The sequence below is a fragment of the Cuculus canorus genome, chromosome 11, assembly GCF_017976375.1.
Source record: "Cuculus canorus isolate bCucCan1 chromosome 11, bCucCan1.pri, whole genome shotgun sequence".
NCBI lineage: Eukaryota > Metazoa > Chordata > Aves > Cuculiformes > Cuculidae > Cuculus > Cuculus canorus.
The window spans coordinates 2,231,977-2,245,185 of NC_071411.1; the positions used below are offsets into that span (position 1 = coordinate 2,231,977).

Here is a 13,209-nt window from a genome sequence, read left to right on the forward strand (position 1 = left end):
GCTGTGTCTGCTGTGTGCCCTGTCCTTAGCAAGGGCCAGCAGCAGGGATCAGAGCTTGCTTTAGATTGGTGTCGAGGCTCACAGTGGATTTGTGAACAGAAGGATGGTGAGGGTACCCTTCCAGCGGGAGATGTATGTTTTTCCACCTTAAAATCTGTTTTCTTGTTGACTTTATCCCAGTGCTGACCCTCCTGCAGTGTTCGCTCACAGCGTTCACAGCAAATGGGGTTTCTCAGAATAGCTGTCCCTAAGGGAAGGCAAATATTTGTGCAGTAGCTTTCTTAGAAAAGGCTAAAATCAGCTTTTCCTGCCATGTAGTAGTAATTCCGTGGAATGTGTTGTGACTTTAGGAGATAAGTGAGCAGAAAAAGCTGGAAACCTGTTTCTGATAGAAATTGGACCCTGTGGTTTGTCAGGGGAGTCTGACTGTTTATGCATGTTGCATAGAGCAGTGGTAGCTTGTAAAAGTCATGTTCATGTGTGATGGAACAGTGTTTAGCAATCAGCTGTGGCTGAAAATGGTGAGGTCACAGCGTATTGAGTCATAGAATTCTCTAAATGTGTGGGTTTATAGTACCCGAGCAGGAGTTGTCTCTTCTGACTGTTTAATTCTTCTTGGTACTCTGAAGTTTTCCATTTTTGGGTGAAAAGTTCCTTTTCAGAAGTCAACTTTCAAGTTCCATTTAGCTGGGGGTTAAAACTCTGTTTTGCTAACATTATGCAGTGTACCTTCTCGTAACTACTTCCGGCAGCATCTGTCTTCTGTGTTACAATGAAGTTCTAAGAAGTCTAAAAAAAACCCCCAAAAGATACAAATAAGAACTTTCTGACTGAATGTTGTTGTTCAAAAATGGGAATTTGTTTTGATAAAGCTAAGGTGAGAATAGGAGATGGTTTATCAGGTTGAGAATAATGTTGATCCTGGTGGAACAGATGAATTTCAGTAGCTGTAGCTGTTCAGAGTTTAGGAAACGTGTATAAATTGGAAGGGGGAAGTGATTAACCTTCAACTCAAAATTAGATTGCATCTTTACTATAACTTCATTTGTAATGCAAACCAATTCTAAAGCTTTTTTTTCCTATCAACAGGATGTAAAGTAGAATCTATATTCCTGAATGTTGAAGCTGTAAACACGCACAGAGATAAACCAGAGGTAAGAATATTTCTCAGATCGGAGAATAGAATAGAACTTGATGTAATGTACTTTCTGAGCTGATTTCCATTGTCCTTGTGGTTAGAAATGATAACTCAGCTAAGTGTATTTAATTTGACATATCGAGCTTTACTACCAGTTTGCTGTTGAGGAGGGGGAAAAAAGGCTGTTTTATTGAGCAAATTTATCTTGTGTATGAGCTCTGGCTGAAGTGGTTTGTCTTCAAAAAATTACTGAGAACTTGAAGGTATAGTATCAATCTAAAAACTGTATAAAGTTCTCCGAGGCTTTGCCATTTGGCAGAAGTAAGGTATGGTCAAAAAGTATGTTATGAATGTCACGCTTCTTTTGGAGAGAATAAATAATGAAATCATCAGCTTTTCATCACTGCAATCGTTGCTGTATGAAAAAGGCATTGATGATGCCACCTGCGTTTTAAGGGAAAGCTGGAGAGGAAATACTGGATCTTGGGATGCAGCAGAACAACAGAGAAAAGGAAATGGAGTGTGTTTGTAATGTGTAAGTGGAGATAAGACATTAAACCACGGCAGCTTTGTGCTCTTCCTGTGCCAGGTGTGTGGTTCTCTGTGTTCTTAAGGGTTGACGTGAGCTGAGGTTGATTCTGCTGCTCCTGCAAAGCTCCCGGTGGTGCTCTATGGAAGCTCTGTAAAAGGTGTCATGATAAAAAGCTCCTGGTTCCCTTGCAGATCCTCAGGCTCATGTTGCGAGGGGTGGCACTAGTGCCTGGCCAAGGTTATGTGCCTACTGGGAAATTAAAAGTCGGTTTGATGACTTGAGGAAGAAGGGCTGTTTGTGTTTCAGAACAGTGGCTTATGGTGAAAAGGAATACAGTGATAAATGTGTTTATAGGTGGGTGTTCACTGGTGCGTGTGACACAAAATGCCTCCCATACATGAGGGTGCGCTTGTGCTTTGCCACTTTTGTGTCGTGGTTTATTAGGTTTAGGAAATCTGTTCTGTTTTTGCAGTGCCTAAAAGGTGGTGGTGGAGAAGCAGGGCGAAAATAGATGAGGGTGTCTTGGAGCAGCTGTTAGGGTATCTGTGTTAAATAATGGAGATCAGCTGAACATCTTCAGTTTGGGTGTTAAAATATCCGTGCTGAATTTACAGCTTGCTGAAGTGTTTGAGGAGTTGCTATTGGAATACCACTTCTCTAACTGAAGAGGTTTATTTTGAGGAGGAAAGCTCTGCCTGACTTGCCAAGGGACTCTTAACATGTCCAGCGGGTGATGTAACCATACTGACGTTGGAATAGTTGCATTTCAGCTCCACCTGAAGGATCTGGATTCAATGGGCACAAAAAATCCAGAGCTGTTTGTTCAGAACAGAAATAAATTGAGTTAATGAATTTTAAAAAGGAAAAAAAGGAGCAGAGGCATTTATACTAAAAAAAACCCAAATGCTTTTCTCCCTCTGTCCTGAGACACCCAGACCAGCGAAGTGAGGGTGAGGTTGTTTGTGTAGTAGGGCTGCATAAAGAACTAAGTTGATCCTCTGTGTGTTTAAGTGCTGCTCAGAGGGCTATGAAATTTGAAAAGCTTTCATTTACACCACCTATGAAAATGTTAATTGCTTCTGTAAAATTAGATTTTCAAATACTCTATTGGAGTCAAAGCATTTAATTAAACAGCGCCACAGATAACAACAGTGTTAAACAATGGAGCTGTTGGATTCGGAGTTGCTCAGTGCACTGTTCTGTGCCCCCACAAGTAATTCCTAGTCCTGTTTGGAAACAGAGCTCCTTTTGGGTTTGAGCTGGAAGCAGCTGTTTTTGCATTGCAGGAATGCAGGCAAAGCACTGGAGTATTTGTTTAGAGTGTGTGTAAACCTCATTGGATGAGGAGGATTTGTCTTAAGTGGAGTGAAAAGCCTTGTGTTTGTCAGCGCTGTAGTGGCTTCAGTTCCTGACCTTTTCACATGAAGGAGGCTTTTCAGTGAAAATAATTCAGGGGAATTACTTTAGCTGTTGCTTGGGTCTCCTTTGTGGGCCAGAAAACAAGTGCTGGCGTGAAATGTCCCCTTGGCACCTCTGTCTTAGTTGGTGAGTGACAGACAGGGAGATCATAGCAAGAAACCCAGCTCTCCTTTAGCGCGTTGGGGGTGGAAGGGGCAAGGGAGATGTCATTGAAAGCTGCATTTGCTTACCGCAGTGTAAAACAAGTCAGCTTGAAGTTTGAAGAATTGGCAATGATTTGGCCTAAAACGGGCCAAGGCTTAGATCGAGGTTTTAGGAGGAACTTGAGAACAGTATGTCATTATCTGCTTTTGTAGTAGAAGAGAGAAAACTGATTGTGTTTTTTTGGGACCTGCGTGAGGTGGTGCTGTGGCAGGCGTGATTCCTGACCTGGTTCCACACCGTGTCCCACGCTGCTGAGCAGCGGCTGTGCTGCTGCTTTGGTTTGATTTGGGTTTTTTGGCTGTGTTGAATGTTGGGGTTTTTTTCCCTACAACCTCTAACAGACTGAGGCGATATCTTATTGGTGCGTCAGTCTTCAGTGGATATGAGGTCTGGGAAGGTGTTTTTCTGCTTTGTCAGAGGTTTACGTTGCTTGTAATGCAGACATGTTCAAGTCTTCCTTTGAGGAAGAAGGATATGGCAAAGACTGACAGTTGCTTAGTGGAGAGGTAGATGTGCATGTGCTGTTTGGTAGATTCCCTACTTGGGACTTGCTCCTAAACGTGAATGACTTGAGGGTTTGGTAACACCGTCAGTGTGGGTCAGGGCTTACTGTAGATCCGGTTTCCTGCTGTCTGGTTCTGCAACACCAACCAGCTGTCAGTCTGCTGCGTTCTCAGGACGTGGGGGTGCTAAAACTGTCTGCTTTTAAAGAAAAGCATCCATGTACTTGTAAGGACTCTGATTGATTGGTATTTGTGTTGCTCTTACTGCTGCATGATAAATATTCTCTGTATTTTTATTATTATACAGAATGTAGACATTTCCAGACCTCCCGAGGACGCTCTTGTAACAGTCCCTGCTCATCAGTGACTCCTGTGTGCTGATCAACTATCGAACCGGGGGTGCTGTTTTCATCCTACTACTTCAAAATAAATTGAAAAAAACTAATCATTCCAATCACTTGCAATAAAAAAGCTGCACTCAAACCCAACTCAAAACCCAAACTTAATGTTTGTACAGCGCATAACTTGGAAAAAAAAAATCAAATCACAATAAAACTGTATCACACTGGTTAATTTATTGCGGATGAGTTATCAAACATTAATCGGCTGTCACTGGAATGCTGGTTTTGTTAATTACCGTAATTTAAAGATCCTGCACCGTTAAGTTCTCCTGTAACAGCCAGCAGTCATTTAATGGTAATCGCAGGGTGTTTATGAAAGCTGTGAAACACAACATCCTGTGTGAGATAAGAGAAAGCTGAAGTTTGTTTTCTAGGCACCAGCATTATCTGTTTCAGTGCCCTTGGGAGTGATTGGACTGCTGTGTAGCATAGAATAATGATTCATAGTTAGTGTAAAGCCTTAATCCTGCTGATCCATAGCACTTGTGCTCTAGATTCTATGTGCTAATTAACCATGTACTGTTTGAAGAGGGTAGCAAGTTTTTGCTTAGTTCCAGAACAATTATTCAAGGTTGCAGGGATGCGTATAGATGTTTTTAATATATGACTTTTCTTAACAGCTGTTGTGCATTAACCAGGCTTTGGGGATTGCCTGCTGGCAGGAGGAATTTTACATTTCCTATTTTCCTACTTCTTGTACGGACATGAGTGATGGAGCGTTTATAGCTCTGCTCTGTATGTTTTGTACCCAGATTTTATCTCGGTTACAGTAAGCAGTGTTGACCATTTCAGAAGGTGGAAGCAGAGTTAGCCTGGTGATTTGGTAGCTGGGCTGTGACTCCAGTAGGAGTTGGAGCTCAAACCAGCAGGGAATGCATCCCAGACGGAATGACAGCAAAGCCTTTCACAGGCTGGAGAAGACTGTGGCTTGTTTGGGATGCGGAGCCATGGCTCGGCTCCTTTCTCTGCAGTGTTACGGTGGGCGAAGGGGGGCAGCGGGAACCTCTGCGCTTTGTTTAGGCAGCATTGAGTCTGGGAAAGGCAGCAAATCACTGAGTTGTGAATCTGTCTTCTGAGAGGGGTCTTTCAGTTTTGAAAGTAAGCAAGAGTGGTGTGTTGCGGAAAGCTTTTGTGTGTTCGGGTGGCTTGTTTTTCCAAAAACGGAATTTTGGGGAAAGAAGTTGCATATCTGCACTGCTAAAACTACACTGAAGTTTTCAGAGGTTTGTAGTAACCAGGAATGTCTGAAATAACCAAACAACCTCCTGGCTGAGTACAGAGAGCCCCACACTCTACCGCCTGCTGTTCTGTTAAACCAGCATCCCTGGGTGGGCTGGGATGGAGGGAGCTCCGGTTATTTCCCCTGCTCTGTCATGACCATGACATGGGGGAGTTCTATCACTTCTCAGTGTTTAACTGCTGCAGCCGCTTGGCGTGAGCTCTGCCGTGAAAAATGCCATGGGGGAGGATAGCTGGGCCGGCTGTTTGCACATTGAGTGAGTGAGACCGGTTGCTTTTACTAGAAGTGACGTCCCCGGGAGGTGGCAGGGACACTGGCCACAAGTCCGATCCTGAGGAACCATACTGTGATGGGTCAGAGCGCTGCCACCTCTGCAGGCCACGGCAAATGAAATACTGTGCACATATAAACTAAAGGCATTGTGTTTTTCATGGAGCCAAAATCTGCACAGGTGTCTGCTGAGGAGAAACTGAGTTTTGCTGCTTGAGAAAGAAAGGCTCGGGCTGTTGGAGGCAACAGAGAGGCAGGAACCTGGCCGGGGCAGGGCTGACTTCTCCTGCTGTGTGGCTGCTGGGGATTGTGGAGGGAGGGGAAGCAGCAGAAGCACTCAGGACCCTCCATCCCTGCCAGCTCCTGCCTGCCCGATTTCCTGGGGCTGTGGTTGCATGGTGTTCCTTTCGCTGAGCTTAATGCTCCTTGCGCAATGGAGGGAAGCGGATGTTTAAAAGCAGTTTTGCAGTCCAAGGGGTCTCCTGTTACAGCAGAGTTGCTTAATCGTCCCCTCTGGCTGATGTTCTTAGTAAAAGAAGCGGCAGTGACAGGTTGTGGCACAGCTTGCCACGGGAAAGCTGGCGGATAAGAGTATTGGGTTTTCACCTTGTGCTGTTTATGTCTCTCTTGATGCCTGTGGTGGTTGTTCGGCTGTGCGGGGCTGTTAACTGCATCCGCTTCAGCTGTCTTCATGGCTCCTGTGCCCCTCGGAGTCCTCGTCCCTGGAGGAGCCTTCTTGCAAAATCTTCCCGTTTTGCTGTGTAGCTCATCAAAATAAAATGGAAACGGCAGACTCTGTCCTGTTCAGAAACCCATAGCGCCTGGTTTCTAGGGGAGGCTCTGTTCCGTAGGGGAAAAAGCGTCCAAAGCTGGGAGGAATACAGTGAGGAGAGGAGTATAAGAAGTGGGGAGGCCCTGGCCCAGGTTGCCCAGACCGATGGTGGCTGCCCCATCCCTGGGAAAAACACTCAAAGCCAGGTTGGATGGGACTGAGCAACCTGATGGAGTTGAAGACTGCAGGGGGATGGCCTGTGTTGTCCATTCCAATCCAAACCATTCTGCGATTCTATAAGAGTGCATTTAGGTTAATCCGTGTGTTGAGTCTTTCCAGAGAGCAGTGGGTGAGATGGACATGGTTTTAGCCCTGAGCCTCCGCAGGAGCGGGTGCTGGGAGCAGCGAGCCCCTGCCCCGACCCAGGGAGCACCCATGTGCCCGGGGAGAAACAGCCTTCAAACAAGGTGTGTGGGTTTGTCCCTCCTCCAGTGTTTGCTGGACTCTCCAGACTGTCGCCTCTGGTGTGTGACAGTGGTTGTGCTGTTCCCGGGCGGCAGTTTTGTCCAAGCGTGCTGTGGCAGGGCCCTGCTGAACAGCTGCAGGGGCACCTTTTGGTCCCAGAAGCCAGGCAGAAACCACAGTCACCTTCCTAAGCCACAGCGCTGCTCTCACACCTTGTCTCGGCTCCTGGGGCTGTTCTAGGAGTGCGTACAATTCCAGCTGCCGTAACCTAACCTGAGAGGGTTCCTCTGAGTAGGAATCCATTTACATATTGGTCCCTTCCTGAGCTGCAGTTCATCTGGTCTTGCAGTGGGGTGTTGTTTGCCTGACAAGCCTTAGGCTGGGTTCCTTGGGGTTTATCCCAGATGTTCTTCTTCCATCAGTGTGACAGTTCAGTGTCCTTAGCGTCTCCAGTGTTTTCCCCTTTGCCTTTACTCAGAAGGGCTCCTTGCTTTCCTCTGATACCTCATGTTGACTTAAAGAAGCTGCGTCTTCTGCCTTGTCTTCACCACCTTCTTTCCTTTTAGTTTCATTTTACCGCTGTCTGGTTCTTGCTGCTTGCGGACTCCTTCCCAGGACCTCTGGATTCCTCTGTCTTGATGCTCCTTTTCACGTTCCATTTAATTTTCTTGGAATCAACAGCAGATGCTCAGCTTAAAAGATTTTAGCGAATGTTCTCGGCTTGCCTGAGGAGGCATCTCAGTCCCATGGAATTTCTGGGTACGTTGCATCAGTTGCTAAGAAAAAGACAAGCAAATGCTAGCATGTTTTCTTGTTTTTTTTCCCTTGTAGTCATGCAGAGTGTGACTGGTTTTGCCAGTTCCTCATGTTCTTAGTTAGATGCTGGTACTTTCTGTGCATCCCTTGCTGTAGAAGAGATGCCACCAGTCAAAGCTTCTTTCTGAAGTAGGGTTGTTGCTTGTTTCCCCCAAAGAGAGAAGCCGGAGCGGCTCGGCCAGCGTGTGGGTGGGTGCAGAGATTCCCAGGACGTGGCTCACTCTGCCCAGCAGTGTCGGTGTGTGTGTTCTCTTGATGTGGTGTTTGGGGTGGAAAACAGGGTGACAACCCAAGGGCTTGAAGGCTGACTCAAAAGGGAAGGGCTGACACTGGTGTAGGAGGGCTGCGAAGGGCGGAAGTGATATTGGCACTCCACATCAAGTCTGGTGCTGCTTGTTCGTCTCCCCTTTTCATAAAGAAGGGCTGAAAAACCTAGAAACCGGTGTTGGGGAGGGGAATGACTTTAAGCTGATGCACGTTGAGTGACGGAGTTGTATGTGTCCTGTCTGAGTTTGTGTGCTGGGAGTCGCGCTCGCTGTGTGCTGCTGGGGTTCTTTTCCTTGAGGTGGACCGAAGAGAGTTGTTTTCAAAGTCAATTGTGATAAATGTGGTTATAAACCCACTGAAACATTATCAGATGTCAGTGTGACATCTGCCAACGTGTCTGTCCTCAAGTGCTTTAAACTTAGTTTCCATTTCCTCAGGGAGTCACCCCGAGTCCTTCCAGGGACAGAGCTGCTTCCAGACAGGACCAGGACTAGTGTTGTACCTGTTGGTGTTAAGGAATGTGCTCGAAATGACGAGTGCTGGGCTTCTGTCCCTCCAGGTTTTGTCAGCGCTTGTGCTTTGACCTTTGTGTGGGTTTGTTTTTTCTTACACAACGTGTAAAAATGAGAAGAGAGAGTGGATTAGAAAAATGTGGTTAAAAATGGTGGTTAAAGGGAAAAAAGTCTTAAAAGCCACAACGTCATGACCTGCATATGGTGTATGGATACTGGTTGTCCTACCAGGCCTGATGGAATATGTGTCCTTACTGGCAGTGAAAAAGCATCTCCAGGAGCCTGCTTTTAGGGACTGGTGGGCCGATTAGCTGGGATGAGATCTTGGCCTGGCTTCCAACTTCTGCTCCTGGACTGGGACCTTTCTGTGTGTTTTACAGCGCATTTTGAGGAAATAAGCATTAAAACTTGCTCATCTTTTGCCTCGTGCGATAGCTGCGTGTTAAACAAAACTACAGCTGATCACAAAACCTTTGCCTGAAAATCCCCGTTGTCTTTAAATCTGCAGAATGTAGGCGTGAATCGGTCACGAGAGGAAGCTCTGAGGACGGTCCCCAACCACCTATAGCGGCAGCCCTCCCTTGGCGTGAGTGGGAAGCAGCAGCTCAGGTTCCGGAGAATGGAGACGGCGTCACTGAGCGAATCGGAACGAACGCGCCTTCCCCTTCACTTTGAGACATTTCGAATGTGATTCAGCTTCTGTGGAGAAAACCTGTAGTTGTGGATAACTCCCAGTGCCGAAAGGTATCCGTAACAAGATTTGCGGGAAGCAGAGTAGATTGGGATTAGATTTTTCGTATGTAAACTTGTGCAGTTTCAGTGGTTTTTATTGTTCATCTGTGGATACTGCGAGGTGGTTTATTGCCCATGTCGGTTTTACTGTCAGATTTTAACTAGCTTTTACTTTCTTTTTTAAGTGTTTTTCTAAGAGTTCCTCTTATTTTTACTGTGAATGACTGCCTAGAATCGCCTGGAGATTTTTTGATCGTAGGTGGAATTCTACATTTTGAGCATTGGAGGCTTCGTGTGGTGAAACTCCTTGAAACTGCAAAGCCGTTCAGCGTCTGCGTTTCAAGCTCAGCTTCTATTTGCCAACCGCAACTTAAATTTTTCTGAAATGGGGGACCTTTTCCCTTGTAAAGTAAAAGCATTCAAATTGGATGGAGTACCTGAAAGGTTCCCGTGTTTTAGCAAGATTGTAGCATTTCCTGGTGCAGCTCTCTGCTGAGGGCAGCAGAAGAGATGGGATTAAGTGGGGCACGTGTGAGCGTAGCGACCGGCCTGGGTAGTGAGAGAAGTCGGTCCTTTCTGCTGCGGTTACAGAGGGGATGAGCAGCTTTTCCGAGGCTGGAAGGGAGGGGAAAAGGATTCCAACTGCCAGGGGCTGGAGAAGCTGCGTGTCTTATTAGTGCTGCGATGGTGTTTTCTTAGGAATGGAATGTATTTCAACATAAAAGCATATGTTTCTCTTTTATAGCGACATTTAATACATGAGGAAAGAATACGAAAGGTTAGGTGGAGTTTAACCTTTCTCACAGCTCATGCAAGAAAAGCACCAGGTAAATTCTAAAGTCACACCTCTCTTGGGGTTTTTGTGTTGCTTTTAAGTACCTTCCACCATCCCAGTTCTTCACTGCTCTTTTGTACCTTGTGAAACTCTAGTGCTAAAAATGGAATTCTGTGTCTTGCGGCCACGACCTTTTACCTGTACGGAATCAATGTGCATTTTGTGTGTGTTACCAGACAACCGCAGCGAGCTGCCAGCACCGCTGGCTCCTGCTTCTGAAATGAGGAGAACTGGTCTTTGGTAGCCAGCTTTTTTTTCTAAGGACTTCTCTTCAATTATTTGAGCTTTCACCATGTGTGGTGCTGCGGTTTCTATTTGTTTTGTTGTTTGAGTTTTTCCGTTTCTCAATTCCTGTGTGAAATACGGGGCCTTTCTAAGGTAGTTTTGCAGGCAGGGGCTAAATTCTTTTGTTTGTGCAGGGTTTGTAACATAACATGCTGCTGCTGTGATTTGTTTTAATAAGCTAATTTCAGCAATATATTTGGCTCTGGAAGTAAGCCATACTGTACTGCTGGGTTCCGTTTCAGAAGAGGAACGCGTAGGGTACGGAACAACCAGAAACACCTGCTTCAAGCGCTGCTGTCTAAAGCTTTGTGTGCGCCATTCATGCATTTAGTAACGCCCATTTCACATCTTTATTAATTCAGCTGTGTCTGTAGCTGTCATGCAAGAAGAAAGACCACACGGTGCTGCTCGGAGAAGTTAATTTATTGATGCGTAGCTAGCAAGGGCACCTTTGTGGCAGAAACGTAGTTTCCCGTCCCGGTTTGATGTCTGTTCAGGTAGGAGAGCCCTCACTCCTCTGCTGTCCAGCCGTGACCAGGAGGGCTTAAACACTTCAAATGGAGAAAGTCAAGAGTTTATCTGTAGCTACGGAGGGCAAATCTCACTGGACTGTATTAGAAAAGCAGCGTTCTACCGGGCCCCTGTGGTAAGTCCTGAGCTCGGACGTGGTTGAAGGGAGGCTTTTCCCAGTGAGCGCTGAGCGCAGGGCCACTTCTCTCCCCTGGCAGACAGGGCCTGAGGTGTCCCCCTCACCCCTTCCTTTATTTTACCTCTCAACTTTCAGAGGTGCTGTACAATCCCTCAAGGCTAAATGTTCTATGTCCAGTAGGTATTTTTATAGCCTGCTTGTGAATATACTGTGATGAGTGTGTGACTAAGTGGTGTTCAGTAAAAAGAACTGTATACAAGTGTAAATAAACTGTTATGCTGATACTTGAAGAGAAAAAAGAATATGAAGTAGTCTGTTCCGCTTCAGGGAGGTACTGAATCACCGGCTGCATCTGGCCCTTAATGGGGGGCGAGAGCACGGGGAGAGAGTGGATGGAGATTGGAAAGGAGCATTCGGTTCTCCCTGGGGTGTAACCGCCTTTCTGGAAAGGCTCTGTTAGGAATTGGGGGTTACTGTCATTGTCCAAAAGCTGCGTTTTTGTCCCCTGTCCTGACTACACCATCACACAGAGGGGAGGTGAAACCCCTGGTCCTGACCTTGTGTACCTGTGTTTATTCCTGCCTGTGACTGCACTCGTCAGCTCAGATGCAGCTCTCCGGCGGGATTCAATCCTCTTTCCTTACAGCCTTCCTTGTAATCTTTCAGACAAATGTAATCATTTTTTTTGACCTTTGATCCAAGTAATAAAGATCAAATGATGAAACATGCGCTGATGTGTGTTTCCTTGTGTCTGTGAGCAGCGGCTGAAGTGCCAGGTGAGTGTTCCTGCGCCTTAGCAGGTTTCCATGACTTTTGGAAGCACAGGAATTGTAGCTTAGTTAAGAGAGCTCATACACAGGCAGAATTAAGTTCATTTACTCCATTGGTTGCTTTACACTGACAAGTAATTAAAGTAACAAACTCAGTAACTGAGGACGATGTCGGATCGAGCTGTTGAATGGATACAAGGCAGCGGAGGAGAAAGGTAAGGCTTTGGGAATTTTACCTACTCACTGGTATTTTGAGCTCTGATCCGCGCTCTCAAAGCTGTGCTGTTCTTGTGTCATCTTCCATGTGTTCCTGCTGTTTTGAGAAAGCTGAAAACCAACAGCAAACTGCTGTTCCAGTACAAATTTGCATGTATAGGTTAGGTCAACAACATTAATTTTGCAGGGATGCTTGTCATTCTGAAGGACAAAATTAATTACCATTTTGTGGTTTAGAACTATATATTTAAATTGTACGTTGCTCACTGTAACCACTTCTGCCTTCTCGGTTAGGTGGAAGGAACAGTTTTCTTTGTTTTCAGCTCTACTGTGCATTTATCTTTGTGTGGTTGGTAGTTTTGTGTGTTTTAGAGGCTGCTCTCCAGACAAAATCCTGTAATACCTCTGTCTCCCTGTAGCCCAGACTGTGTGCGTGAGCGATCCCAGCTGTTTGCTGCCCACCCAGTGGCCGTCGGGCACAGCAGTTCAGCGGAGGAGGAGGTCCTCCAAGCAGTCGCCTGTGGAAATCCCATTTCTGGTTGCTGTAAGGAGCTCGTCGTTGTGGCACGGCGGTTCCCCATTCAGGCGGCACAGTTACCGTAACACCTGTGCCTAAACAGGACGGTGCTGCTGCTGGGGAGGAACGCAGGTCATCGCTGCTGCGTGCAGGAACAGCGTTGAGGGCATTTGGCTGCGCTCTGGGAGATGCTCTGGGTAAGTTGGTTGGATACCGGGGTCTCTCCTGAGCAAGTCTGCACCCGCTATTCCAGAAGGAAATGCAGTGAGCAACAACCGCTCCTTGTACGTCATTGCAGCTCCTTGCTGTCCAAACACCCCGTGCTGCGGGCAGCCTGTTTGTAACCTTGTACAGAAGAGCATCCAGCATCACCCTGGAAAACAGAGCAACTCTGTAGTGACAACAGCAAACCAGGAATGGCTTAGGATGTTACTGGAAGAAGAAACGCGCAGGTCTGTTGCTCACGTGATGTGCTGTTTGTTCCCCTTGGATAGGGGTCAGCGGGTAAGTAAGGAAACCCAGTCCGTTTGGAAGTGCCAACTGCATTCAGCTGTTCCAGCCTGGCTCCGCTGCACCCTTAGGTGGCATAATTCAAGCTACACCAGTGAGATTTGGTAACTTTATCTTCCAAAGAACAGCTCGTGGCTTACTCAAACTCAGGAGGTC

The 13,209-nt window shown here is 46.4% G+C and overlaps 1 protein-coding gene across 8 annotated transcripts in view; it reads left to right on the forward strand.

The window, feature by feature from the left end:
* LOC104066689 (6-phosphofructo-2-kinase/fructose-2,6-bisphosphatase 4) overlaps positions 1-11,710 on the forward strand; it is a 53,477-nt gene extending 41,767 nt beyond the window's left edge. For 3 of the 8 annotated variants that reach the window (XM_054077060.1, XM_054077058.1, XM_054077061.1), the window contains exons 13-14: positions 1,090-1,154; positions 9,048-11,703. In XM_054077060.1, the coding sequence (XP_053933035.1) occupies positions 1,090-1,154; positions 9,048-9,107 (125 nt within the window). In that variant the 3' untranslated portion in view covers positions 9,108-11,703. Of the gene's footprint in view, positions 1-1,089; positions 1,155-4,103; positions 4,196-9,047 lie in introns of all 8 variants that reach the window. The other 5 variants (XM_054077057.1, XM_009569339.2, XM_054077056.1 and 2 more) reach the window with 5 other exon arrangements.
* Positions 11,711-13,209: the final 1,499 nt, after the last annotated feature.